The following is a 23,514-nucleotide window of genomic DNA, read 5'->3' as shown; positions in this document are numbered from 1 at the left end:
ATTTTATTCTCCTGGTGTTCTAGTCAGGGGGATCTGATCTCACGTTGATTGCTACATTTACAATGGCTCCAGTAGCGATTCCCCCCGTACCTCCCCCCTTCCCTGCTTTCGATAACATATCCAAGTCGACCAAAGCTGGCGTGGATTCGACCCTATCCAAGACTGTGTCCAATGAGTCTCCAGCAGTGGCAGATCTCGACGCCTCGAAACTTACCTTCACACCAAATTTGAATCCCAAGAGTGTCCCAGCACCTAACTCGGCTGAAGTATGGTCTCAAAACTATACCACCGATCATATGCTCACAGCTCGCTGGACCGAAAAGTCTGGTTGGGATGCTCCTGAGATTCGACCATATGGACCTCTTTCAATCATGCCAACAGCTTCCGTTCTGCATTACGCCACTGAATGCTTCGAGGGAATGAAAGCTTACCGAGGGCTCGACGGCAAAGTACGATTGTTCCGTCCTGAAAGAAACGCAAAGCGACTCCTTCAATCCGCAGCTCGCATCTCCCTCCCGGACTTTCCGCCCGAAGAGTTTTTGAAACTGTTGAAGAAGTTCGTCGGTATCGAAGCTCCCAAATGGATCTCCGAACCCGGCCAATTCATCTACATCCGTCCCACGATGATCGCCACTGCTCCAGCTTTAGGTGTGCAAAGTCCTCGTGAGGCTCTTCTCTACATCATGATGGTCATGTTTCCCCCACTCGATGAGCCTTCAACAGTCCCTCCCAGTCGCGCTCCGGTCACCAATAGTGCGCCGAATGGCGCCCAGGGGGTGCAGATGGGCCAGGAAGCGAAAGGGGCAGCTGGTATGCGCCTTCTCGCATCCCGTCATGACATGATCCGAGCATGGCCTGGCGGGTTCGGCAACGCCAAAGTTGGTGCAAACTACGGTCCCTCTCTCATAGCGCAGGCAGAGGCCCGTGAGCGCGGATACAACCAGATCCTCTGGTTGTTCGGCGATGAGTGCTTTGTCACCGAGGCCGGAGGCAGCAATTTTTTCGTGCTGTGGCAGAATGCGGCGGGCCGCAAGGAGCTCGTGACCGCTCCACTAGACGACGGTGTGATCCTTGAGGGAGTGACGCGCGCCAGCGTCCTGGACCTCGTCCGATCAACCAGGCCTGACATCGACGTCGTGGAACGCAAGTTCACTATGCACGAACTCGTCCAGGCAGACCGTGAAGGTAGACTCATCGAGGCTTTCGGTGCCGGTACTGCTTTCTTCATTGCCTCTTGTGCCGATATCCATTTCCGGGGCGTTGATATCACGCTGCCCCTTGCCAAGGGCGTCCATGCTGAGCTCGCCCTCGGTGTCAAGCAGACGTTGAAGGATGTCATGTACGGTCGTGTCCAGAGTGAGTGGGGTGTTATCGTTGACGAGGAGAAGGCCTTTTAAAAGGCACACGAGCCCTGGGCCTGAGACAGTTTGTGGATGGCTGCTTTTAATATTTACAAAAAGCTTTCGTTTCCCCTTTTGTGCTTCTTGCCATGGCCTGAAGTCAAGATGGAGTGGAGGTATCACCTGTGAGAAATTTGACATGAAGTGATATATGTAGTTGAAGAGACTATATACTTGAAACAGCATTGGGAGCTTGGTGTTCCGGGAGCTTTGCATCTAGAAGACCAGCGTGGGGTGGAAGGTTGTCCTTCTTCTTTGATCAAAATCTTATTCTTTTTGTACATAGGATCTTTGATGAGGACTCCGACTTCCGCAAATGAAGAACCAATTTCACAGCGACTCACGAGCACCGTGGTCTAGGACTTCGAGCCATAGCAAACTCCTGTTCATGATTTAGGTTTATTACGTTCCGAGTTTTTCAACCGAGTGCTTTTCCAATTTTTGATTCCTCATTTGGTTTGCTCTGAGGGCTGTTGGGCCTCGACCTCCGCACCGTCTTCGACAATAACTTTCTTCTCCGCGAGCAGCTCCGCGAGGCTGCCGTCCTTGTGCATGTTGATCAAGATGTCGCAGCCACCTACAAACTCTTTATCCACATACAACTGCGGGATCGTGGGCCAGTCGGAGTATTCTTTTATTCCTGCACGGCCAAATTTCTGGTAAGTCAAAGGATTCATGCTTGGGTTCATCCAGATATCTTGAGGGGAAAGACGTAGGTCTTCGAATCTCGCAAGAAATGTCCTCGGGGTCTCGTTTCATGAACGTACCACTCCTTAATTCCTCATCTTCAAGCACATTGAAGGCCGCAAACTTCCTCGGATCCACGCCCTGCAGACCTAAAATCTGGATCGATGTCCGGCTAAAGCCACATTGCGGCATCTCGGGGGTGCCTTTCATGAACAACACCACCGGGGCCGACGCCACGGCTTTGTCAATTGCACTGCGCACTTCGGCGGAGAGCAGTCGTGTTTGGGATAGAGAAGATGTGATTCGAGGGAGCACACTGCTCGAGGTGGCGCCGGGCCGCAGTGCGGAGAGGGCACCGCGAAGGGCCTATTTTGCGGGACATTGTGTGAGCTTGCTGGATACAAATCGAGTGATTCGAGGAGCTATACCGGTATCCGTAGACTATGCTGGAACATTTCTCTCGAATCTGGCAGATGATAGGAGGAAGTGCGCGGTGTTGGGTAAGAATAAAGTTGCGAGAAGTGAGCTTTTCTGGATTTGGAGAAAAGTTGAGCGGGATGATAGCACAAATTGTCGATCGCGTTGCCTCAGCCTGCGCATCTCCCTGTTACTGAAGAGGACATTCCTTATAGCGAAACAATACATTTCCGGCTCTCAAACCACCGTTAATGTTAATGGCTGCTACAAGCAAGACGACAGCGGAACGATTCTCCGCCGCGGCTCACGCAAGGGATGGCAAACATCACATTCTTCTCGCCGCCAGCGGCTCAGTTGCGACCATTAAAATCCCTCAGCTAGCTGAATCTCTCGCCCGTCATTCCAACGTATCTATCCGCATCGTCCTGACCCGTTCCGCCGAGCAATTCCTCCAGGGCCAGTCCGCCGAACAGCCCGCCCTTCAATCTCTCCTTGACATCCCCAACGTCGATGGCATATATCACGACGAGGATGAGTGGTCGAAGCCCTGGGTCCGCAGTGATAAGATCCTCCACATCGAGCTGAGACGGTGGGCGCATGTCCTCCTGGTGGCTCCGTTGTCGGCAAACTCCCTGGCCAAGATGACCAATGGCATGAGTGACAATCTCCTGCTCAGCGTGATACGAGCGTGGGACACCACCGGCCTAATAGATATGCGGAAGAGGAGGATCTTTGTCGCACCGGCGATGAATACGGCTATGTGGAGACACCCGATCACGAAAAAGCAGATCAAAGTCCTGGAGGAGGACTGGGGCAATGGCGAAGACGGCTGGGTCACGGTGTTGAGACCGATGGAAAAGGAACTGGCGTGTGGAGATGTCGGGGATGGAGCGATGATGAATTGGGCACAGATTGTTGAATACATTGAGGCACACTTGGAGATTGGTGGGGGCTCCAAGAGTAAAGTGAATGGAGATTGACGATACAGTTCATCTAAGCCGATACGACCTCTCTCTCTCCTCTGGGCTCCTCGTTGATCCTGCGGTGAAGGTAGTCACCCAGCAATCCAACAGAGATGACTCCGCCGGTCAGCCACGCTCCGTTCTTAAACCACCACCAACAATCTTTGACATCTTTCAGGTCGACTCGCCGAATCATGGTTCCCAGAGTCAAAGCAGCCCCTCCACAGCTTCCGATGAAGAAAACAGGACCGGCACCGGCACAATACCCGGCTGCTGTAAGAAGTCCGACCTGGGCGGCAGAAAAGGCAGACAACGCAGTTTTGGCGTTGTGCTCATGAGCCTGAGCTATTGACTTTATGCCGGCTTTGGCGTCATCCTTGATGTCCATATAGGCATATATCATATCGTAGTTCAGGGTCCATGCAACACAACTAGAGTACAGTGCTGCAGCTGCACCGAAGGCGGAGGAGTTGGATAGAAGATCAATTCCCAAAGCGGGAAATCCCATGATTGCTCCCCAGGAGAAGGTCAAGCCCAGAACAAATTGAGGGTAATGGGTGACTCGCTTCGCCAGAGGATATGTGGCCACCAAAAGAAGACTGGGAACTCCATAGTAAAGACAAGGTGTAGGAAACTGGAGGAGAAGAGCCAAGCCAACAAGGAGCTGAGCACCTAAATATACAATCGCATTTTCGACCGAAATGGCTTTTCGGGCAATAGGCCGTAATCGGGTTCGTTCCACGTAAGGGTCCAAATTTCGATCCCAAAGGTCATTGATGGTACAGCCGGCGCCTCGCATAATGAGCGCGCCAGTGAAGAAGAGAGCTGTCGTCGATAACACTTCGGGAAGTGTTGTCATGGGCATGGCCATTGGAGCTGCCATGAGGGTCGAGAACATACACGGAAAGAAAAGGTAGTGTGTTCCGGCCGGTTTGTCCAGGCGTATCAGCTCGGCGTATGGTATCCATGACGACGGAAGTTTGGATATGATGCCGGTGGTCGGACGTGATGATGGAGGAGGCGTCGAGAGACGTCTTTCTTGATTCCAAGAGCCCTTAGGTGCCGACGTCCGGGTGGAACTCTGGTAAGAGCACGTGTGTCTTAGCCTCAGTGGAGACGCTCGGCCGCACCATTTATATCTGTAAGGGGAGATGCATGATGGCGGCCGGTTAGACCAGATGAGAGTTTGAGTGAGTTGCACTTTGATTCTCGAATTGTGCATTATGACTGGGAGCGACATAGGAAGATTAATGCCAGTGGTGGAGATATGCAGCAAAGTCGACGAGGCTGTGGAGAATCAGGAGTTCCGTCGTTGATATCTAGTAAATCATTTTTGGTGTCCACAGGAATTCTAGTTTCAAACCAGGAAGTTGCCTATCAAGGAATCACTCAGATTGGAGCTTCCGCAAGCTGTATCGGAGCTCCTGTTAGAGTATCGAAATTAATTCTCCTGAGTCAAAAAGGAAAAAATATGCAAAACCTTTTGGCTACTTAACCTCTATTTCCTTATTGGGAATAGTTGCAGCCGCGCCCAAAGCGGAAACCGCGTCGCGATTCTTCCCCACCTCAGCGCCTATTTCACCTTCGCCTTGAACTACACCACCCTCTCAACGTGACCCCCTTTGATCGAGTGTGTCTAACCGGTGTCGGTCACCGACATCATTCAACTTGCGCAATCATTTTACTTTGTTTTCACTGGCGCCGGGTCTTATCATGAATGGGAGGTTCAACCCAAGAAACTGTCTGAGGAAGAGAATGTTATTTCCCTGGCCAAAGAGCAGAGTGAACTTCTGAAACATCTCTCAACCATGCCGTCCACACGACCGTGCGCAGCTTTCGAGCCTATTTCGCCGGAGTTCGATCTGAAAGCGCTCGTTGAATCCACTGCCAATTTTGAATGGGTCGTGCGAATACACTGTGATATGATCGACCGTCAAGGCCTGGAGAATTTTGAAAAGTTAGTTTTGATCCATGTTATCCTGGGAGGCAAGCCGCTCGTCATTGAAGGCTACGAGTCACGCTTAGATCGATGGACGTTTACGCTTCAATGGTTACGCGATAACTGTGGATCCAAGGGTAGGGAACCAAGACTCAGATTCGAACTATTCATACTAATCTGCGTGTCCAGTTGAACATGCTCGAGATCTTACCAAGAAAGCCAATGTTCCCCTGTCCATCGGCCATTACTTGAATAACATGGCACCCCTCACAAATCAGTGGACCGCTCGGAATTATAAGGACCCCCAGCGGCAGCGCATGTATCTCAAGGATATTGACTGCCCGCAGCTCTGGCATGACAAACTGGCCGAAATTATCCCTAGAGGGTTATTTTATCTCGATGATACCACTGGAGACATCGATGGGTTCGGAGAGGTGGATGCGAACGACCCCACCAAACCTGGGATGACGAAAGGTCACGGAATTGCGAAAGCTGGGGACTTGATGAGCAGCCTTCCCAAAGAAATGCGGGCAGAAAACCTCATGTGTTATATTGGTCATGAGGGAACATACACTCCCGCCCACCGAGAAATGTGTGCCAGCCTCGGCCAAAACATCATGGTGGAAGCTTCCACTGGACTGGTTGAAGATGGCAAGTTGACTAAACCCGGATCCTCCATCTGGTTCATGACGGAAAGCAAAGAGAGGGAAGTCGTTTCTGAATACTGGCTTTCGAGGCTCGGCCATGACATTGAGATTGAAAATCATTTCGCTCAGATCAATGCTTGGAAAACCGCGCCGTTCAAGACTTATGTTGTGGAGCAAAAGCCTGGTGATTTCATTCTCATTCCGCCTTTGGCACCCCATCAAGTCTGGAATCGAGGTACTCGAACAATGAAGGTCGCATGGAACAGAACCACGGTGGAAACTCTGGAGATGGCAATGCACGAAGCGCTCCCTCGAGCACGGATGGTTTGTCGAGACGAGCAGTACAAGAACAAAGCCATCGTCTTCTATACCATGCGGAAATATTCGAAGCTCCTCAGAACCAATGAAAAAATGGGATCAACATCTATCGCATCGGGACAAAAGCCACAGAATGACACCAAAGTTCGTCGGCTGGAAAAGGACTTCCGCAGACTGCAGACCCTCTTCACCGAGATATTGGTGTCCGAGAGTTTTCTTGAAAACCGACCTGAAAAGAATGTGGAGAAGATCCCTTATGACAGTAACATTACTTGTTCATATTGCCGATGCAATATTTTCAACCGGTTTCTTACTTGTCCAAACTGTGTGGAAGCCATGCCAGATGGCGAAGAGGATACCTACGACATATGTATGGAGTGCTATGCTATCGGTAGAAGCTGTGCCTGCATTTCAAAATTGAGATGGGCCGAACAATGGACGTGGAAAGAGTTGACTCAGAAACATGAGCAATGGCGACGGCAAATTCTTCAATACGACGGCCAGCTGACCGAAAAATCGCCCATGTCACTCAAGAGCGAGTTGGATCGACTCGGGAAAAAGAGGACATTGGCACAGATCTGCCAACTTGAACTGGCCAGACGACCTTTTCGTGATATTCGGCGCCCAGCATCTCCGGTAACTGGCGACGACAGAGTCATAGAAGAGGTGATGGATGCCGACGGAAACGTGAGAAAGAAGAAAAAGATCAAACGATCCGAAAAGTTTGTCAGAGAGCACGCTCGGTGTCATGTAGATATGCATTGGGAACCCAAGTGGAAACAAGCGTCCTGTGCGACGTGCGACAAGAACTACTGCTATGGCCTGCTGTTCCGAGCGTATGATATGATGCCGCAAGACATTTTGGCCGATCCGGACTGGCAATGTCCCAGCTGCCGAGGCATTTGTGGCTGCCGCAATTGTCGCAGCAGGCCCGATTACAAGCCTTACATCCCCTCCGGCACAATTCTTGGACATAATACAAAAGCAATCGCAGATCCACGGTCTGTCGAGAGCCTTGTGGATTTCAGCTACTCCAACATCGGATGGATTCAGAAAGCAGGCGATGATAATGGAGATGATACGCGTCGCCTGAAGAAACGACGTAAAGAAGCGGATGCCGCTAAAGCTAATGATCCTGAATTGGGCGACGATTATGTTAATGATCATGAAGACAGCAACGATAGAGTGGAAAATGAGGTTCTTCGACAGGCTCAACGGGAAGGGATTCCGATTGACCCAGCTTTGGCAGCTAGCGTTGTTGACGAGAACCCTGAAGGTCCGCGAAGATACCGTGGACCACCACCTACCCATGCTCAAGCATCGCACTATGTCGTCCCAGAAGGAGGTGTCATTCGAGATGTTGAACATGCCTATGATCTCACCGAAGCTATTACATACGACTATCCAGGTCCCCAGCTCAGGCATCAAATTCCTATCATCGTGGAAAAAGCACCACCAGGCTCTGCACCCGTTACGGATGACATTCGCGACATCGGGATAGTCGAGCGGAAACGCAGGAAGACCAGGATTGATGAGGAGCATCGTGCATATCATTACCAGAAAGGTTCTTCCGAGAGACCCAAGAAACAACGCAAATCCCTTCAGGTCAAATTGCCGGTCAATCGTGACAAGCTAGAAGAAGTGAAAATGACAGCAGCAACGGCTCGGCGGGCATTAAATAGAGTGGAAGCATCAGCCCCTGTTCTCAATGCGGCGGAGGGAAATCCTCAGCAACTACCCACGAGGGTTCGAATGAATGACCATGTTGTCGTCGAACGAGATGATGATTTTACGCCAGTCCGTCACCGCGATCGTAGGAAAGCTGCGCCTGACGGAGTTCCTCGACCTTCTTCTGATGCTGAGATAACCCGACGCCAGACTCGGATGCAAGCCGTTCATAATGAGGGGCGGTCGGAAGAAGAGTTCGATGAAATGCTCCCGAAGCGCCCTAAATGGCCTAAGCGGCAAAAGAACGGGAAAAGAATAGTCCGGTTAGATGACGCAGATTTCGACGATCTCGAGTCGGAGGCGGCGTCGGCAGGAGGGGATACGACAGACGATGAGGATTCTGCATTAGAATCAAGCCCACGTGTTGAAATTGTCCCTGATCCTCCATTGACGATGAACGAACCTCGTCCGATAGCAAAACAAATCACTGCTCCAGAGCCCAGACAGTCCTCTACACAGCGAAGACAAGCATCATTTTCGACAACTTCCTCGCCGGAACCGCCACCAAAGAGAACCAAACTTGCGAAATCACCTGCAGTCCCTGTGCCTGGTACATCTCAACCTCTTGCCAAAGCCCAAGCAAACAGAAGAGCCAAGATGGCAGCAATCGAGTGGATGAACAATGATGGTGATAGCCTCGATGACGCGTGGTCACAAGAATCACTCATCGACGCATAAGAATCACGGTCTGCCGCCACCGTTCTTAAGCAGTTAGTTCAAGATCCCGATACCCCACCGCCACAGCCCTCCATATGCATCATTGCGAAAGTGTCCGCGGCTGGCTGGGTTGACAGTGACGATTCAGGCGAGGCGTCACTACTCGGGAAGCCGAGTCAGGGTGGGACAAGTGTCAATGGAAGAGTGTCGCCTTTGAAGCCTGCAACGGGCAAGAAACGTGGTCGACCACCTAAACACTCTCACTGATCTTGGACTCTGGTACCATGAACATGAGAAACGCAGAAAGGTGTGATGGGCTTCGTTCAGTATCAAGTGCTCTATCTCAGTAAACTGGTACAAAAGCTTCAATGAGACTTGAGCTTGAGCTTATGCATGTCAACAGCAGTTTTGTACGAAACACCAAGTACCTTGAGCACCTAAGTACTCCAAAGAGTTTTGAGGTCCAATCGGTCGCCGAGCCGTTTGAGTGCGATGAGGACTTCATTTTAGCTAGGCTTCATGCCATAGATCATAGTGCTGAAATATCTGAAAGGGAGCACATGTCCAGCACGAGCAAAAGGCGACTGGTGAACACGCATCGCGGCCAGTAGGCATAAGCATCCTTCCTCCTCAAGTCATCCTCACTCCAACTCAAGCGACTTGTGAAAATGGCAAGGCTTAGGGATTCAAGACCTTCCGTCATCGCCTTTTTGCTGAGACTTCTCGGCCTATTTCATCCTTGGATTATCCAACCACTAGCTGACAGGAATTTGAAATTCGCAAAGGACGACGTTGACAAAGCCTACTTCGATCATTAGGTCTCTCAGCTGAGGGAAATCTAGGTCGAATGTTTTGCCCATTTTCAAATGTATTCACACAACATGTTGCATCATACTTTTGTGTAACCCTTGGGATCAATGGTAGTTCAGCCAGTTCTTTCGTCTAAGAAGATGTCATGGACTTTGAATTAGCCAATCTGGTTTGTAGTGACTAAGCCATGTTAGGATGGAGTGTAAATTAGATCGAAATGTCTCTCCGGTTAGGTCCACTCATCTTCCACATCGTCGACTTCGAATTTCACGGTCGGTGACACTGCGGTCGGCTGAATGGGACTCCAGTCAATACTAATGACCACAGCCTTAGGGTATCTGTCACCCATGTCGATGACCTCGGCATTCAATGGCGTGTAGAAGATCCCCCATTTCCCAGGAAGCCATCAATATGGCTTTGTGTTGCCCATACATGCGGACTTGCTCTGCGTCGTCATTGGGTATGAAGTAGGCCCCGGCTTTGTAGGCATGGTAACATGAGCCGCTCTCTCGCTGGCAGTTAAATTTGCTGGGTTGTGCTGACGGAGTGAATGTTGGCGTACCTTCGAACCCAGAGTCGTCAACATCGTGCTATGACGAATATGCCAGAGCCCGGAGAGATATGAGGACAGAGTTTCAGATTTGGCACGTTGATAAGCCTGTCGATAGAAAGTCTTCGCAGCACGAACGTCACCTTGACTTGGAGAATTGGAGGTCATGGAAGCGACGGAATCAGGGTTAGTACAAAGTGTTACCCTGTCGGAAATATACCATATGCATTGGGAAGATTGCATTTGATACAAGAGAACATACTAGGATAGAGATGCCTGACATAACGAGGCAGAGGTAGGGTTAATGCCTGCCCGATTAAAAGTGAAGGAATAGATGATGCAAGTAAGTACAACTAGATGGCTCTCATCGATGTCCGGGGATGGCATCCATCAAATCATTAGTGTTACGATAGCTGGAGGCAATCTGAGAAGGAGACCGAAGGCACCGTAGTGGGACGAGTAGGCCTCCTTTTTCTGGTGTACAAGGCTGAAGGCGCCGGAGTTTTGTGATGGCAAACTCCGACGATGACATCGGAGCCTGCGAAATTCTGTGGCCAGAACTTTGAATCTCCTCTTCATGGCGCGTCAACCACTTTCTTCTTCCTTCCCTTGCAACATCTTTTGTTGATATTCTCAGCCGCAGGCATGAAGAGCATACCCTTTCTTCAGCGCAATGCGGTGAGACAGCTCTTCGAGACGCGACCCTCACTCCGCCAGGCATTTCGCCAGCTCCAACGATCTCAGACAGCGTTCCGGACGAGACCATTGCAAACAGCCAGTCTGACACGGTCGATACGTACCCGGCAACCTACGACAAATTCTCTCACACAAGCATTCAGACGTCGCGCACCTAATGGTCGACGCTACAATTCCTCTGCTCCTGCTGCTGCTCCTGAAGAAAAACTCAGTGTCTCCCAACGTCTGAAAAGGCTATCCAAGGAATATGGATGGACCGCTGTGGGCGTGTACTTTGCGCTGTCCGCGCTGGACTTTCCCTTTTGTTTCCTCGCCGTCAAATTACTGGGCACAGATCGCATTGGGCATTGGGAACATGTGATTCTGTCACATATCAAGGAGCTACTGAAATGGCCTCTACCCAAGGAAGCGAAGGAGCAGGTCGACGGGGCAAGCGGACAATTGAAAGATGGACCTGAAATTGAAGAGGGAGCTACCAAGAGAGTCTTGGAGGAACCGAATGAAACATATGCTGTACAAGATCATGGCTATAAAGAGGCCGAGGCCGCAAATCGCGGCGACAATGCTAGTATGTCTTTCTGACTCGAATTTATGTGAAGGAACACGAGACTGACTTTTTTGGGGCAGGTATATGGACGCAGCTGGCACTGGCATATGCGGTTCATAAATCTTTCATATTCCTTCGGGTCCCTCTTACCGCGGCCGTCCTCCCCAAAGTGGTCAAAACTTTGAGATCCTGGGGGTGGAATATTGGCAGGACTTCCAGCAAGAAAGCTGTGACTGCCGGTCAATCTAGTGCGACGGGCATCAATTCCAAAGGTTCAAGAGTAAAACCGGATGATTGAACGGGAGGTATACGAAGGGGGGGTAATTCACTCTTCTCATTCTTTGGCCAATCTTTAAGACCAGCTTTCTGCATGGCGCATAGAGATGGTGTACCAAATTTTCCCCTATTCTAATGCCGTTTTCACATCTTTGGCTCTTGCTGCATTGGATCCTTCGCACCCTCCATCTCCAGCAACTGAATCTCTCGCCCATCCTTGGTCTTCAAACTCCATTCTAACGTTTTAAAATACACATCTCCTTTCTTTCGAATTGACACGAATCGGGTCTGTGCCGTAGCTTTCGTGCCCTTCACCCAGAAGTTGATATCAATATTCCCGTGCAAGGGGTTCAGCGTACCCCGGATCCAGGGCACGCTACCGGCAAAGTAGATCTCGTCGCCAAGCAGTTCGCGGGCGTGCTCGTTCGTGCGCAGTGCGTAAAGAATTGAGTTGACCGTTGACGATGACGATTTTTGGTAGTTGAAGATGGCGAGACTCGACGCTGCAATCAGCAGGATGAAGATAGGGAGCGTTTTCACCCAGATGTTCACCTTCTGAACATCTGGGAGTTCGCGATCCGGGCGCCGCAAGAGAAGAGGGCCAGAGCCTTCTTTGGGCGGTGGCACGAGAGGTCGCACAATTCGATCCGGGGAGATTTGCGTTGACGATGCACGGGACGGGCTTCGAGGAGTTAAGGTAGAGAGCTCTTGCCGCAGGAGTGCTCGGAGGATGGAATGGCGGGTTGAGATCGGAAGGGTAATAATTGTGGAGGCGCGAGACCAGGGCGCGGTGAGAATCTTCTTTCCGCTCATGTCGACCTCGGAGAAACTCCGTAGCTTCAGTCTCAAGTAAGACGCCTGCTATTGCTAGAGGTCCAGGACCGGCTTGAAACATTTGTGTCAAAGAATAGGTGTCGTGAGATTTCGAGCTCGGGAATCTCCAAATCGAGAGCGGGTTAAATCACGTGCATTTTCCATACCTTTTTCAGTACATGTCTAGGTAAGTCCATCCTGGCTAATTCGGCAAAATGTTGAATCCTCGATGAGCAACTGCCCTCTCATTTGCCACGGCCTTGTACAATATCTGGCCAGCCTCCTCTCCAACCAGCTCTACAACTTCAACGTTCGAACTTGGGGCGTGCGGAAGATTTAGTTTCTAGACTTCCAGAATTACCTCGGCGGAGGTTTTCCTTGCCGTTCAACAATGGATTTATTCTCGACCAAAGGAAGGCATTATGGGACGGCATTAAAAATGGTAGATGGGCTTCGAGATATATTAATGCCGGAGTTCTGCTCACGGTTATAGGTGCAGTGTTCGGACGAGGCAGGGGGGATTCTCAACCTGCTCACCAACATGCAAGGTACTACGCGGAAAAATCTATATGTCACGGAATTTGTGGATTCCAACTCACTGCTTCTGGCGTTCGTGTTCGCATATCAAGGCACCCGCCAGGACTTTTCTGAGACTCGAAAGTCATTTGATCGTGTCCATCTCCGGGACGAGTGATGAGGGCATGTATGACGCGGTATCATTTGGTATTGAAGAACCATTCAATGACCCATCAGAGAAAACTCGTGCTCTGAAGGAAGTGCTGTTCCTTCAAGAAGATGACGATCTCCAACCAAACATGGGCAATCATCAAGGTCTTCCTTTGATCAGCCTGACAATGGTCGCTCATGCTTTATTTCTACGACATTATTGGAGTCCAGTTCTCTCATGGTCATTCATCAGCTTGAGACTCTCTGCTAGCTGCTAGCAGGGTATACATGAATTAATTTCCCTTCCAAAGGATGACTATCGAGGCCAGTGCACAGACTACCTTCACAGTTGGGCCTTCGAGCTCCTCAGGACAAATCGGGCGTCGGTCGGACTTGACTTTCGGCAGATGGTTTTCCGGTTCGATTCTCACTTCCTGGGACGGCCAGGGAGGTGCATTAAAGGGTCGACTCGCACAAGCACGTGTGAGCAGCCAGAGTCTTGTCAGCGCTTTACCGAATCTGAGACTATGGCACAGTCAACACATTCGTTGATTTGTGACGCCCAATGCAGTCAAATTACCTAGAGCGCCTCATCATCCTGCATTTGCCCCCTCCAGAAGCATACCAAGGGGGCTCAGTTGATACGGATTGCGAGAGTGTATATGCTCATCTAGATGAAGTCTTTGTTTGGTATCGATGTCTTGTCGAGTCAAGGGGCACACGTCAGACCTGTAAGAGCATTGGCTGAGGATGGAGTCTCTCCCAGTTTAGGTGCTGGTCTTCGAGGTGAGAATTTTTTCGGGGGATGGTGGCTGCGATCTATTCTAGCTTTGATGAAGGTTTGACTTGGCCATGGATTAGAGTATTTTCGTGACAGTGGAGCAAAAAAGACCAAAAGTTGGAGGTGGAAAAGATGCTGATTACGTAACAGCTGTGACTGGTTCTATGTCAATGGATGATTAGTTCATATATATATATGGGATCTAGAATGGGATCCCGGGAAATGTGTCTCACTTGCATGCTGAGGTATACGCTACAAAGACTCAAGACACACTTTGTTGGGATCATTTTATCTTTAGGGAGACTGGAGATTCTTTTTTCCTCTAAGGGCAAGGCGGGGGAATACATCCGCAAGCCGATCCTAAAGCACAACTCAGTTCTCATCCTACTGAATCATGCCATACCCGATAGCCATCCAAATACTTGCGCCGACCGCGAAAGCGCAACCCCAAGCCGGCCCACGTAGCTTCCAGATCTCATGCACATCGACGCCGCAGAGCACGAAGCTGCTCAAGATCAGTGTTCCCATGGCACGAGGATTTTCTTGGTAATCGAACGAAGCCAGCGCAAGACCGATGGTGAGATCCCTCGCGCCGAGCAGGAGCATCGAAGTCGTGACTGCGCTGGCATGCTCGTCTTTGTCCGTTTTGAAGGCTCTATTCGTCGATGGTGGCGGTGTGCTCTCCGGGTAGATCCCAAAGCCCTGGGCAGCGAGAACCGGCTGCGTAATGGCAAATGTACCGAGCCCGATGTACCCTGCTGTGACGGAGAGACCGAGGATTCTCCAGGTTGATGGGGACAGTTCCATCTTTTTTCTGCCTTATCGCCGCCACTGGCTTCGGAAATTTGAGTTGGTGTGCCCTTGTCGAGAGTATTGAACCAGGATGACTTGGGTAATTGCAAAGATACCACCTGGACTCCGACGCTGATTCACAATATTCCGCTTGACGGGAGAGAAAGAAAGTGAACCGGAACACAGGTATTAAGCAGTCAGGTTCTGAAGGGCTCGAGCCGAGCTCGGTGCTTACAGCAGCCACTAGCCAAGGATACGGATACGAAATGTGCCCGTGGGCATCGGCGGATGTAGATATTGCTATCGAATGCCCAATGATCCGCTCAATGAGTGCGGGCATGGTCGTGTCCCCGGACGTAGGAATTCTGAATTTTGAAATGCCTACACCGTTCTGGCCACAAGGATCGGAAGCTGGTTTGATGACTTTCATTCCACTCTTCAAACTGAGGATCAGCACCGTAGATTGCCTTCTAAACTTCTCTCTGGATGATCAATCTTTTCAAATCGCTATTCTGCTTACGATGCAACCGCTGAAAGAATAAGAACACTGCGATCTCATCTCCAAGATCTTGGTTTTCCAAAATCCTCTCATCCGGCAGCATCCTGATGTATCCAAACTTATGGTCATGTGTTGGAAGGTTGACGACTCCAGCGAGATCTGGCCTTGTCTCGTCTCCGAAAAAGCTACGTCAGGAGATCTTTGCCACATCCTCAATTCAGACCGTGGCCGTTCTTTATCAGTGCAAAGAGGATTCAACTCGGTATATGCTTCCGGATGCCGGAATTTGGACGACCCGAGAATGGCACGATCGAGGCTTTCCACTTGAAAATGTCCAGAAGACTGACATTTACTCGGTCGGGTTGCTCGGCCTGTTCATACTTTTCCACAAAGTCGACATCATGATCGAGGTCAACACCGTCGGCAGTGATGAGAGAGGAGTCCTCTTGGTGCTCCAGTCCAACTCCGCTGATTCCACTCGAACAAAGTTTTGGACTTTCGGAAAAGGAAGATAAAGTGCGCCTTATTGCGGAGAACCTCATCGGTATAACCATAAGCCTCAGGCCGGAAGGAAGGACATCACTGGAAGGATTCTTCGATGGATCGCTGGTGCTCTGCCCAGATACTCGGCCGGTGCCAATGCGCACGCGCCTATCGATTGATTCATCAGAAAGGATCGTGCATATGATTCACACTAGATAAGTTCACAAGTTTTGGTTTCAGAGCCCCTTACAGAATTTCTGTTTCGATTGGAAATTCTTGGTTGGCTGACACGGATCGTTCATTTTCGGTTTGTCCCTTTCCCAATGAGCAAAGCATGATAGATCTAGTCCTTCAACATATTGGGGATTCTATGCAGCAGCTTGTGAATGCTGAATGCAGCAAGAAGCAATACCTGTGAAATTCTGTTTCTCGGATTGTGTTGCCAACCCGGCGTTTCAGCTTGACTTCTATTGGAAGATGCTACAAAGGCACAAGCGCGTGAAGTGATTGATCTCCTGTCAGCTTTTGGCGAAGCTCATCCGGTACCACCGGCCCTTGATCGGTACTGTCATCAGTGTTGAGGGAATACAAGCGATGTCATGAAGCTGAGAGTGTCGAACACCATGTCCTCCATTGCGCAGTCAGGAACTTCGACCAAGCTCCCCCCAAGACGCTGAGAAGCATAAAGAACACGATATCGATTTACCGTAGTTTAGATCCACTAGGCCTGATCAAGGACGCTCCTATCTATTACGGTCAAAGTCCGTGGTCCTGATCATCATGACATCCTGGCCATCATGGGAAACCTGGCGTACACCCTTACTAGACCTTGGCACTTAAAAGACACATACATCTGCAGGTCATAGACTTGGAGAAGGAAGTCTTCGGCGAGGTACATTTGGACACGATCATCACTTTGGCTAATCTCGCAATGACCTGTTCTGAACAAGGGAGGATGAAAGAAGCTGAAGGAGCCGGTTTAACCGCGGCGAATCTTTTCAAAAGATGGCTTGGAAAGAAGAATCCTTCTACACTTACATCAAAAAGCAATTTGGCGCTCGTATACAAAGGCTAAAGCAAATTCACAGAGGGATAAATCTTGCAGTGCAGGCTGCACAAGCCAGAGATGAGACACTGGAGCCAAAGCATTCTCGGACATTGATTTCAAAGCCATTACTGGCTTTCACCAGTCTGGACCTTCAGCACTTTGCAGACGCCAAAAAGGAGTTTGCTCATGTAGTTGCGGCGGAGGAGATGATTGTTCGGCAAGCAACAATCCTGTCGTAAACACTTTTCCAATTCAGCAACTTCTATCATCGGCCGAGGCCGTGTTGAAGAAGAGTCTTGAGGCTTTGCACCTCACGACGTTGACGGTCATGAGCATCTTGTCCTTGACCCTTGAACAAAAAGGGACGCTAGACGAGGCGGAGAAACTTTTGCTAGGCAAGCCTTGGAGACAGTACTCGAGTTCTTGGCCCAAGTCATCCCCCGGATATGGTTCATGTTGTCAAATGGAATAGATTGAGGGCTCTGAGGGACCTCAGCTGACGGAAGCCGCCTCGTACATTTTGAGGGTGCTGACGATTGTCGCTCCCGATGGTTCGCCCTCCGTACTCTCTCGATCTCTCCCTCGAGCATCAGTTTCACCTGGCTGTTGACTTGGAGAATATCTTTCATCAGGCCCTGTTCCTTTTGAGAACAAGTAGCACGTGGTCGACCGACCTTTCCAAGCGCGCTCGCCGCTGCAGGCCTCCCTTGGTGGATCTGCTCGCTTTGTCGTATCCAGTGAGAAAATTACGGCACAGAACTGGATCCTGCCTTGCCTCCGCCTGGGAAGTGAAGACAGGGGTGGGGCATATCATGGTGTGGGGGGCTGTAGTGACATCGAAGCGAAGGCCTTCCCGAGGCCATCGCCAGTTGAACGTGCAGGCGTTGCCGACACGCTGGTCAAAGTACATTAGGTCGGGCTGTGTCACAGCTCAGAAGTCATAGCACAAGGAAGTTGCGGTGTGTGTGGAATCGGCGCCCGAAGAGGGTGGCGAGGGATCTCACAGCGAGAGGCGGAAGTGGAGAGAGACGGTCCCAGTAATCAGCCATTTTTCTTTAAGTCCGGGCCACTCGCTTCGTGGCGCCAGGGTTGTGATTGTTGCGACGAAGTTCTGTGCAATGTCGAAGACGAAGTCTGTGGAGAATAGCGGCATCACGCTCGTGATCAGCGCTTGCCCGAAAAGGGTGGCGAGGGATCTCATAGCGAGAGACGGAAGTGGAGACATCGTTGACAAGGCTAACGCCGGCACCGTCTGTGCGACTCGTGTGTTATAGATAGGCAATGCTTCCCGCTCTCGCGTGGCTTGATGGACACACTCGTCCTCCAGTCTGGACTGATCTGAGCAATGGACTCGTCCAGCAACGCAAATCCCTACGGATGGAGTGATGTATCTTACTACCTGCCCATGCGTGATGGCGTACGTCTTGCAGTCAGTGTCTACTTTCCAGAGCGCACAATTCCAACATCACAAGTTCCTACGTTGCTTGTACAGACTCGCTATGGTCGAGCCACCGCGAGAAGACAAGGAGATCCACGATCTATTGATCCTTGGCTGCGCGCCGGATACGCTTCCGTCGTTGTCGATGTTCGTGGCACGACGGCCTCATTTGGCCCACGCGCAGCCGAGCTGGGTCCAGATGAGCAACAAGACGCCGAAGAGATCATTGCACACATTACGGCACAACCTTGGTCGAATGGAAAGGTCATCTCAACTGGAGTGTCATACACTGGAAATACCGCCGACATGGCCACTGCCCGCGACGCACCAGGCTTGATCGCATCGATCCCGCGCGCGACAGACTTCGACTTCTGGGAGCTCTTCTGGCCTGGCGGTTGCCCCAACGATTCATTGTTTAAGGACTGGTCTACGGGTGTATACGAAATTGATTTTGGTCGACCACACACCATTAATGGCCGACCTATATACCCTCGACACGCCGGCTTGGACGGCCGTGTGAATGCACAAGATTGTTTGAGCTTGTTCCCAACATTTCAGCCGGTGGATGAAGATCCGCATTGTTTGATTCTGCAACAAGCGCTTCGCACCCGCGAAGGGTTGGGCAGGCACTGGAGATTCGAGGATTACGACAATGCCTTGTTCCGTGACGACGCTGGCTTGAACGGGCATAAGATCTTCGATAGTTGCACCGCCGCACATATACCAGCCGTCCTAAAGCAGAAGAAACCAGTCCAGTTCTGGGCGTCCTGGGTTGATGCCAATACTGCTGATGAAGCCATCAATCGTTTTCGTTGCACGCCAGGCGTTCCGACCGAGGTCTTCATCACTGCCCACGATCACAGTGGAGGTGTTCGTGCAGACCCTCTGCTGCCTGGGAGGAATGATCCGATGCCTTCGATTGAAGAGCAGCATGTCGAACAGTTGCGTTTCGCTGCTGAGGCAATGCAGATGGACATCCCTGAGCGCTATTTTGCGCGCATTATCCACTACTACGTCTTGGGCACTGGCAGATATCTGGATACACTTCAATGGCCTCCAATCGGAATTGAAAATACCAAATTTCTGCTCGGACAAGAAGGCTCTCTCGGACGCACCACGGCGCAAGCCGGTATTGATACTTTGCGGGTGGATTATCAGGCAAGCACCGGGAAAAGGAATCGATGGTACCAGTTCTCAACACCTGACTATGCCGACCGGTCATTTCAAGACACGAAAATCTTAACATACGATACGTCACCACTGGAAAGAGACACGGAGCTTTGCGGATGGCCTGTCGTAAATTTACACATGCGTACTCAGACTGACGACCCAACCATATTCGCTTATCTCGAGGACGTGGCGCCAGATGGACGGGTTACCTATCTGACGGAGGGCATGCTTAGGGCGATCCATCGCAAGGTCTCAGATACTCAGAAGCTCCCATACGATCCAGGCCCGTCGCCGCACAGCTTTGCCCGCGCAGATGCAGAGCCAGTAGTGCCAGAACAAGATTTCACCGTCGCCTTCAAGCTTTTCGCGATCGCAGCCCTGATCAAGAAGGACCACAGGATTCGCCTGGCCATCGCCGGCGCGGATGCTGATACCTTCCGGCCGATTCATCGAGAACTGGACGAGCGTTTTGACATCCATTACGGCGGTCCAAATCCGAGCACATTCGAAGTTCCATTGCGGGCTTGGCAGTTTTAGTGATCAGGTACATAGGACACTGCCAAGGCGCAAAGAATCCGAATTCGGTCACTCGTGGGTAATTCATCACTTATGCCGTTCATAGAAATGCAAGCTCCCCCTGTTTCGCAATGCTGACCGAACCAGATGCCATGAACTGATATGCTCAACAATCCTCTCGACTTCGGGTGCCACAAGAGTGCCTCGTGTACCGTCTGAGGGGTGACTCTAGGACGTCTGAGAGTCGATTGTACGGCTCTCACACCGTCGCTTTGGTCCTCGCCAACGTGTATACTAGTCTAGCGAATTCGACGAATACGCGCAATTCAGACAGATCAGATAGACACACCAATGCCAGTATATCACGAATAGCTCACCCTGTCAACAGTAACAACGGTACCATAGAGGATATGGCTTGTTACGGAGGGGTCTGAGAGGGATCACGGAACATGCCAGTGTACATGATAGGGTATGATTTGTAGTGTACTGAAAACCTATCTCTCCATCTGAAGCCTCCTAGGCGCCTGCTTATGCCCGCCTGTCCCTGGCCGCCCCGATGGCTGGGATTCCTGTCCTTTCAGATGGCTAGCGTGCCTTCGAATGGCTGGCATTCCTCTCGGAGGCTGGCAACCTCTCGAGTGGTTGGGCGCTCGCTGTAATAGTTGCTGTAATAGTCGGTTTGGGTGTTACAAAACACGTATTCCTAATAGTCCAGATGCCACCCGGCGACTTCCCATTCGGGGTTGGAATTAAACCAGCCAGATCCAGATCTGCTCAATGCGGTCAGACTTCACGATTCATGATGATTGCCGAGACACGGAGAAGCTGAGGTGATTGGATCGTTGTGGCCACTGACCTTTTCAACGATATTCCTAGGCGCAGGCTCTTCCCAGGTACCTTCCAGTTCATCGACATCTGTCTTGTCGGTCTGAAGATCCACCTCGCTCAATGGACGAATCCTAGTTCTTTTCACGATCTTCCAGAACACATAGAGGACGATGAAGATACTAGAGAATTGAGATGGTGTTCAGCAAATGACTACTCTAAGCGATGACGGAGGCTGACTGTTGTGGACTCACGGAACACCAACATATGCAACGAGGAAGTCATCCACGTTCCACCTGCCTTTCAAAAAAACCGTGAAGCCGTTGAAAATTAGAATGATCGTGAAGAAGATCAGGGTGCACCACGCGATATATGGCTGGAACCGATTCTTAAATCCGACTTCGCGTTGGTCGAAACCTTGGACCTGTTGAGCTTTTCGAAACCGGAGAAAGGCCACGCAGATGGCCATCCATGCCCACAGGCAAGCAGTAGTGATTAAATTGGCAAACTGTATCAATTGGTTGTTAGCACAGCAAATAGAGCTTCGAATGCCATGCGCAAGAATCTGTGCCACTTACCCAGCCGAAAGCTTTGGAACCGCCAACGGACAGCGTCAAATAGGTCAGCAGTGAGATCGAGCTAGTCGCAAGAACACAATATATGGGGACACCCCTGGAACGAGCGAATTAGTCAGTGGGAGTTCCATCAGTCGCAGTGTTGGATGAGTCAATAGCAACCTCTTGGTGCACCTAAGAAAGAATTTCGGAGCCTGGCCGTTTTGAGCTAAGGCAAACAGGCCGCGGCTCCCTGTGTAGAGGAACGCGTTCGCCGATGACACTGCAGACGTAAGAATGACCGCGTTAATGATTGAAGGGAGCACTGTAATGCCTGAATTCGTAATGCCGATGACCCACGGAGACCGGGCAGCACCAGGTGCACCCGATTCCTGAGCATTTAGCAGGTGCTCATCATCTGAAGACACGATCATGCCGAGTGCCAGGCTGCCGAGAATGTAGAAGAGACCAATCCGCCAAGACACGCGTTTCACTGCCTTGGGGATATTGCGTCTAGGGTTTTCAGCCTCTCCAGCGGACGCTGCGGTCATTTCTATTCCTCCAAACGTAAAAGAAGCGAAGATGATAACATAAAGCAGCCCGAGGAATCTACCGGTATCTCCTGTAGCTGGGGCAAAAGATTTCATAGCTACAAGATTCAAAAAAGTTACTCTCAGGGTCTCAACGGCTCAGACTGTTGAGTACGTAGCGAAAGATGAACTTACCTCCAGGGTTATTCCAATATCTAAAACCCAAACGGTCATGATTAGGACCACCCCCGAGTATAATGACGACCGAGAGGATCAGTAGGCCCACGATTGTTATGATCTTGATGGAAGCAAACAGGAATTCTGCCTCGCCGTAGATGTCCACAGCAAAGACATTGAGGACGAGTACAAGGACAATAAGTATCGAGATCCATACCGCAGGCTGTGTCAAGATGTTAGGAACTGCGCAGTCTTGGAAAAAGTATGCGTAGGGTCTTTTGTCCTACCGAGATATGCCTTGCTCCTGGCCAATAATCGACCACAATCGAAGCTGCACTGATATCGAGGCACAATACAATCGAGTAGAAGTACCAATTCTGTAAAGAGGTTATGAGCATCCATGCCTTCGGTCAATGTACGGGGTTCTACTCACGTTCCATCCCACTGCAAATCCCAGGGCGTCGTCAACAAATCGAGCACAGTACTGGGGAATCGCTCCTGGCAATGGTAGCCAGGTCGCCATTTCTCCCAGACATTGCATCTGTAACATGAAGTTACTAGTCAACAAGTACCAAAGAAGGGAAGTTTAGGCGGCCGTACCATGCCATAGACTGCGAGCCCCGTAAGAGAGAAGCCGAGGAACAGGCTAAGCGGACCGGCAATCGTGAGGGGCGACCCTATGCCTAGAAATAAGCTCGTTCCTATCGTACCGCCAATGGCCATAAACTGCATGTGCCGACTTTTGAGTCTGGTAGAATATTAGAATCTCATTGTCTTGACTTCAGGAGTTCATTCTTACTGCTACTCACCCTCGTCGAGTCTGACCGTAGCGAGGCTGTCTGATCTGAGACAGTCCAAGCTCATTGTCCACCGTCGTCATAATCTCCCTCGCGGTTGAGACTTCTTTGGTCCCCATTCTGTCCATGATATGAAAGTGAGAGGGGATAGTCAAAAGAAGATAGACCTCAGAGAACCTCAGAGCGAAACTTTATGTCGACGTGAAAGATTTAGGGGAGTAGTTCATGGTGATATATCCACAGGGCTCGAGGTTAGTAGGCCTAGAGCTCTCCAGGAGGCTTGATAAAACAGTCGTTAGTATGCTCGCGAGCTGCTCCATACTGTTCTTGACCTTTGCAGTTATCAGGTTGTACCTTCTTGAATCCTGGGAAAAACCGATCTGCTCGTTATAGCTTGCCGACTCATCCTGATCTGGCACGGCTTTCCGAGTCTTGAACGAAGAACTTTATTGGTTCAAACTTTACTCGTAGTGAGGAGCCAGACAAATGGCAGCGAAGCAAGATAGTGGTACAGATAATATGGGACATGGTAATGAGACTTGGCCTGCGGACCGATCTGACCAAGGTACGCTATTCCACTTCGGGAGGATGAGGAAGGCTTTGACGAACGACTCTTTACGCGGCTACCTGAAGGTCTTCTTTCGGGATATTTGATCCTAAACTTATCACCTATGCGGGACATACGCGCAGGGCGGGCTGATGGTGGCTCATCAAGTTCACACTATCCTGCGAATAGCCCTGGTCTCAACCATACTCCACTTTCCACCAACTCTAGTTTTTGCTTGTAAGGG

At 50.6% G+C, this 23,514-nt stretch overlaps 12 protein-coding genes across 12 annotated transcripts; 6 read left to right on the top strand and 6 right to left on the bottom strand.

The window, feature by feature from the left end:
* Positions 1 to 62: 62 nt before the first annotated feature.
* On the top strand, positions 63 to 1,397 carry Z518_05578 (uncharacterized protein; the record flags this gene model as incomplete). Its single annotated transcript, XM_013416390.1, has 1 exon — positions 63 to 1,397. One exon carries the CDS (start codon positions 63 to 65, stop codon positions 1,395 to 1,397), a length of 1,335 nt encoding a protein of 444 aa, XP_013271844.1.
* A 452-nt stretch (positions 1,398 to 1,849) lies between these two features.
* Z518_05577 (uncharacterized protein) lies at positions 1,850 to 2,542 on the bottom strand (the record flags this gene model as incomplete). The annotated part of the gene is made up of 3 exons (XM_013416389.1): positions 1,850 to 2,097; positions 2,168 to 2,453; positions 2,516 to 2,542. 3 exons carry the CDS (start codon positions 2,540 to 2,542, stop codon positions 1,850 to 1,852), a joined length of 561 nt encoding a protein of 186 aa, XP_013271843.1.
* Positions 2,543 to 2,761: 219 nt separating this feature from the next.
* On the top strand, positions 2,762 to 3,484 carry Z518_05576 (uncharacterized protein; the record flags this gene model as incomplete). Its single annotated transcript, XM_013416388.1, has 1 exon — positions 2,762 to 3,484. The coding sequence occupies one exon, from the start codon at positions 2,762 to 2,764 to the stop codon at positions 3,482 to 3,484; it is 723 nt and encodes a 240-aa protein (XP_013271842.1).
* Positions 3,485 to 3,497: 13 nt separating this feature from the next.
* On the bottom strand, positions 3,498 to 4,599 carry Z518_05575 (4-hydroxybenzoate polyprenyl transferase; the record flags this gene model as incomplete). The annotated part of the gene is made up of 2 exons (XM_013416387.1): positions 3,498 to 4,547; positions 4,597 to 4,599. The coding sequence occupies 2 exons, from the start codon at positions 4,597 to 4,599 to the stop codon at positions 3,498 to 3,500; spliced, it is 1,053 nt and encodes a 350-aa protein (XP_013271841.1).
* Positions 4,600 to 5,274: 675 nt separating this feature from the next.
* Positions 5,275 to 8,776, top strand: Z518_05574 (uncharacterized protein; the record flags this gene model as incomplete). Its single annotated transcript, XM_013416386.1, has 2 exons — positions 5,275 to 5,542; positions 5,595 to 8,776. The coding sequence occupies 2 exons, from the start codon at positions 5,275 to 5,277 to the stop codon at positions 8,774 to 8,776; spliced, it is 3,450 nt and encodes a 1,149-aa protein (XP_013271840.1).
* Positions 8,777 to 9,794: 1,018 nt separating this feature from the next.
* Z518_05573 (uncharacterized protein) lies at positions 9,795 to 10,283 on the bottom strand (the record flags this gene model as incomplete). The annotated part of the gene is made up of 3 exons (XM_013416385.1): positions 9,795 to 9,903; positions 9,998 to 10,077; positions 10,128 to 10,283. The coding sequence occupies 3 exons, from the start codon at positions 10,281 to 10,283 to the stop codon at positions 9,795 to 9,797; spliced, it is 345 nt and encodes a 114-aa protein (XP_013271839.1).
* A 477-nt stretch (positions 10,284 to 10,760) lies between these two features.
* Positions 10,761 to 11,656, top strand: Z518_05572 (uncharacterized protein; the record flags this gene model as incomplete). The annotated part of the gene is made up of 2 exons (XM_013416384.1): positions 10,761 to 11,379; positions 11,439 to 11,656. 2 exons carry the CDS (start codon positions 10,761 to 10,763, stop codon positions 11,654 to 11,656), a joined length of 837 nt encoding a protein of 278 aa, XP_013271838.1.
* Positions 11,657 to 11,778: 122 nt separating this feature from the next.
* Positions 11,779 to 12,447, bottom strand: Z518_05571 (uncharacterized protein; the record flags this gene model as incomplete). The annotated part of the gene is made up of 1 exon (XM_013416383.1): positions 11,779 to 12,447. One exon carries the CDS (start codon positions 12,445 to 12,447, stop codon positions 11,779 to 11,781), a length of 669 nt encoding a protein of 222 aa, XP_013271837.1.
* Positions 12,448 to 14,278: 1,831 nt separating this feature from the next.
* Positions 14,279 to 14,701, bottom strand: Z518_05570 (uncharacterized protein; the record flags this gene model as incomplete). Its single annotated transcript, XM_013416382.1, has 1 exon — positions 14,279 to 14,701. The coding sequence occupies one exon, from the start codon at positions 14,699 to 14,701 to the stop codon at positions 14,279 to 14,281; it is 423 nt and encodes a 140-aa protein (XP_013271836.1).
* A 1,972-nt stretch (positions 14,702 to 16,673) lies between these two features.
* Positions 16,674 to 16,955, top strand: Z518_05569 (uncharacterized protein; the record flags this gene model as incomplete). Its single annotated transcript, XM_013416381.1, has 1 exon — positions 16,674 to 16,955. The coding sequence occupies one exon, from the start codon at positions 16,674 to 16,676 to the stop codon at positions 16,953 to 16,955; it is 282 nt and encodes a 93-aa protein (XP_013271835.1).
* Positions 16,956 to 18,061: 1,106 nt separating this feature from the next.
* On the top strand, positions 18,062 to 19,861 carry Z518_05568 (uncharacterized protein; the record flags this gene model as incomplete). The annotated part of the gene is made up of 1 exon (XM_013416380.1): positions 18,062 to 19,861. The coding sequence occupies one exon, from the start codon at positions 18,062 to 18,064 to the stop codon at positions 19,859 to 19,861; it is 1,800 nt and encodes a 599-aa protein (XP_013271834.1).
* A 769-nt stretch (positions 19,862 to 20,630) lies between these two features.
* Z518_05567 (uncharacterized protein) lies at positions 20,631 to 22,851 on the bottom strand (the record flags this gene model as incomplete). Its single annotated transcript, XM_013416379.1, has 9 exons — positions 20,631 to 20,847; positions 20,920 to 21,173; positions 21,244 to 21,337; positions 21,403 to 21,868; positions 21,945 to 22,149; positions 22,214 to 22,303; positions 22,360 to 22,467; positions 22,527 to 22,674; positions 22,736 to 22,851. 9 exons carry the CDS (start codon positions 22,849 to 22,851, stop codon positions 20,631 to 20,633), a joined length of 1,698 nt encoding a protein of 565 aa, XP_013271833.1.
* Between the last annotated feature and the right edge of the window lie 663 nt (positions 22,852 to 23,514).

The sequence above is a fragment of the Rhinocladiella mackenziei genome (assembly GCF_000835555.1).
Source record: "Rhinocladiella mackenziei CBS 650.93 unplaced genomic scaffold supercont1.4, whole genome shotgun sequence".
Taxonomy (NCBI): domain Eukaryota; kingdom Fungi; phylum Ascomycota; class Eurotiomycetes; order Chaetothyriales; family Herpotrichiellaceae; genus Rhinocladiella; species Rhinocladiella mackenziei.
Note: the sequence above shows the minus strand (reverse complement) of the source record. Positions and strands in the feature narration are given on the sequence as shown.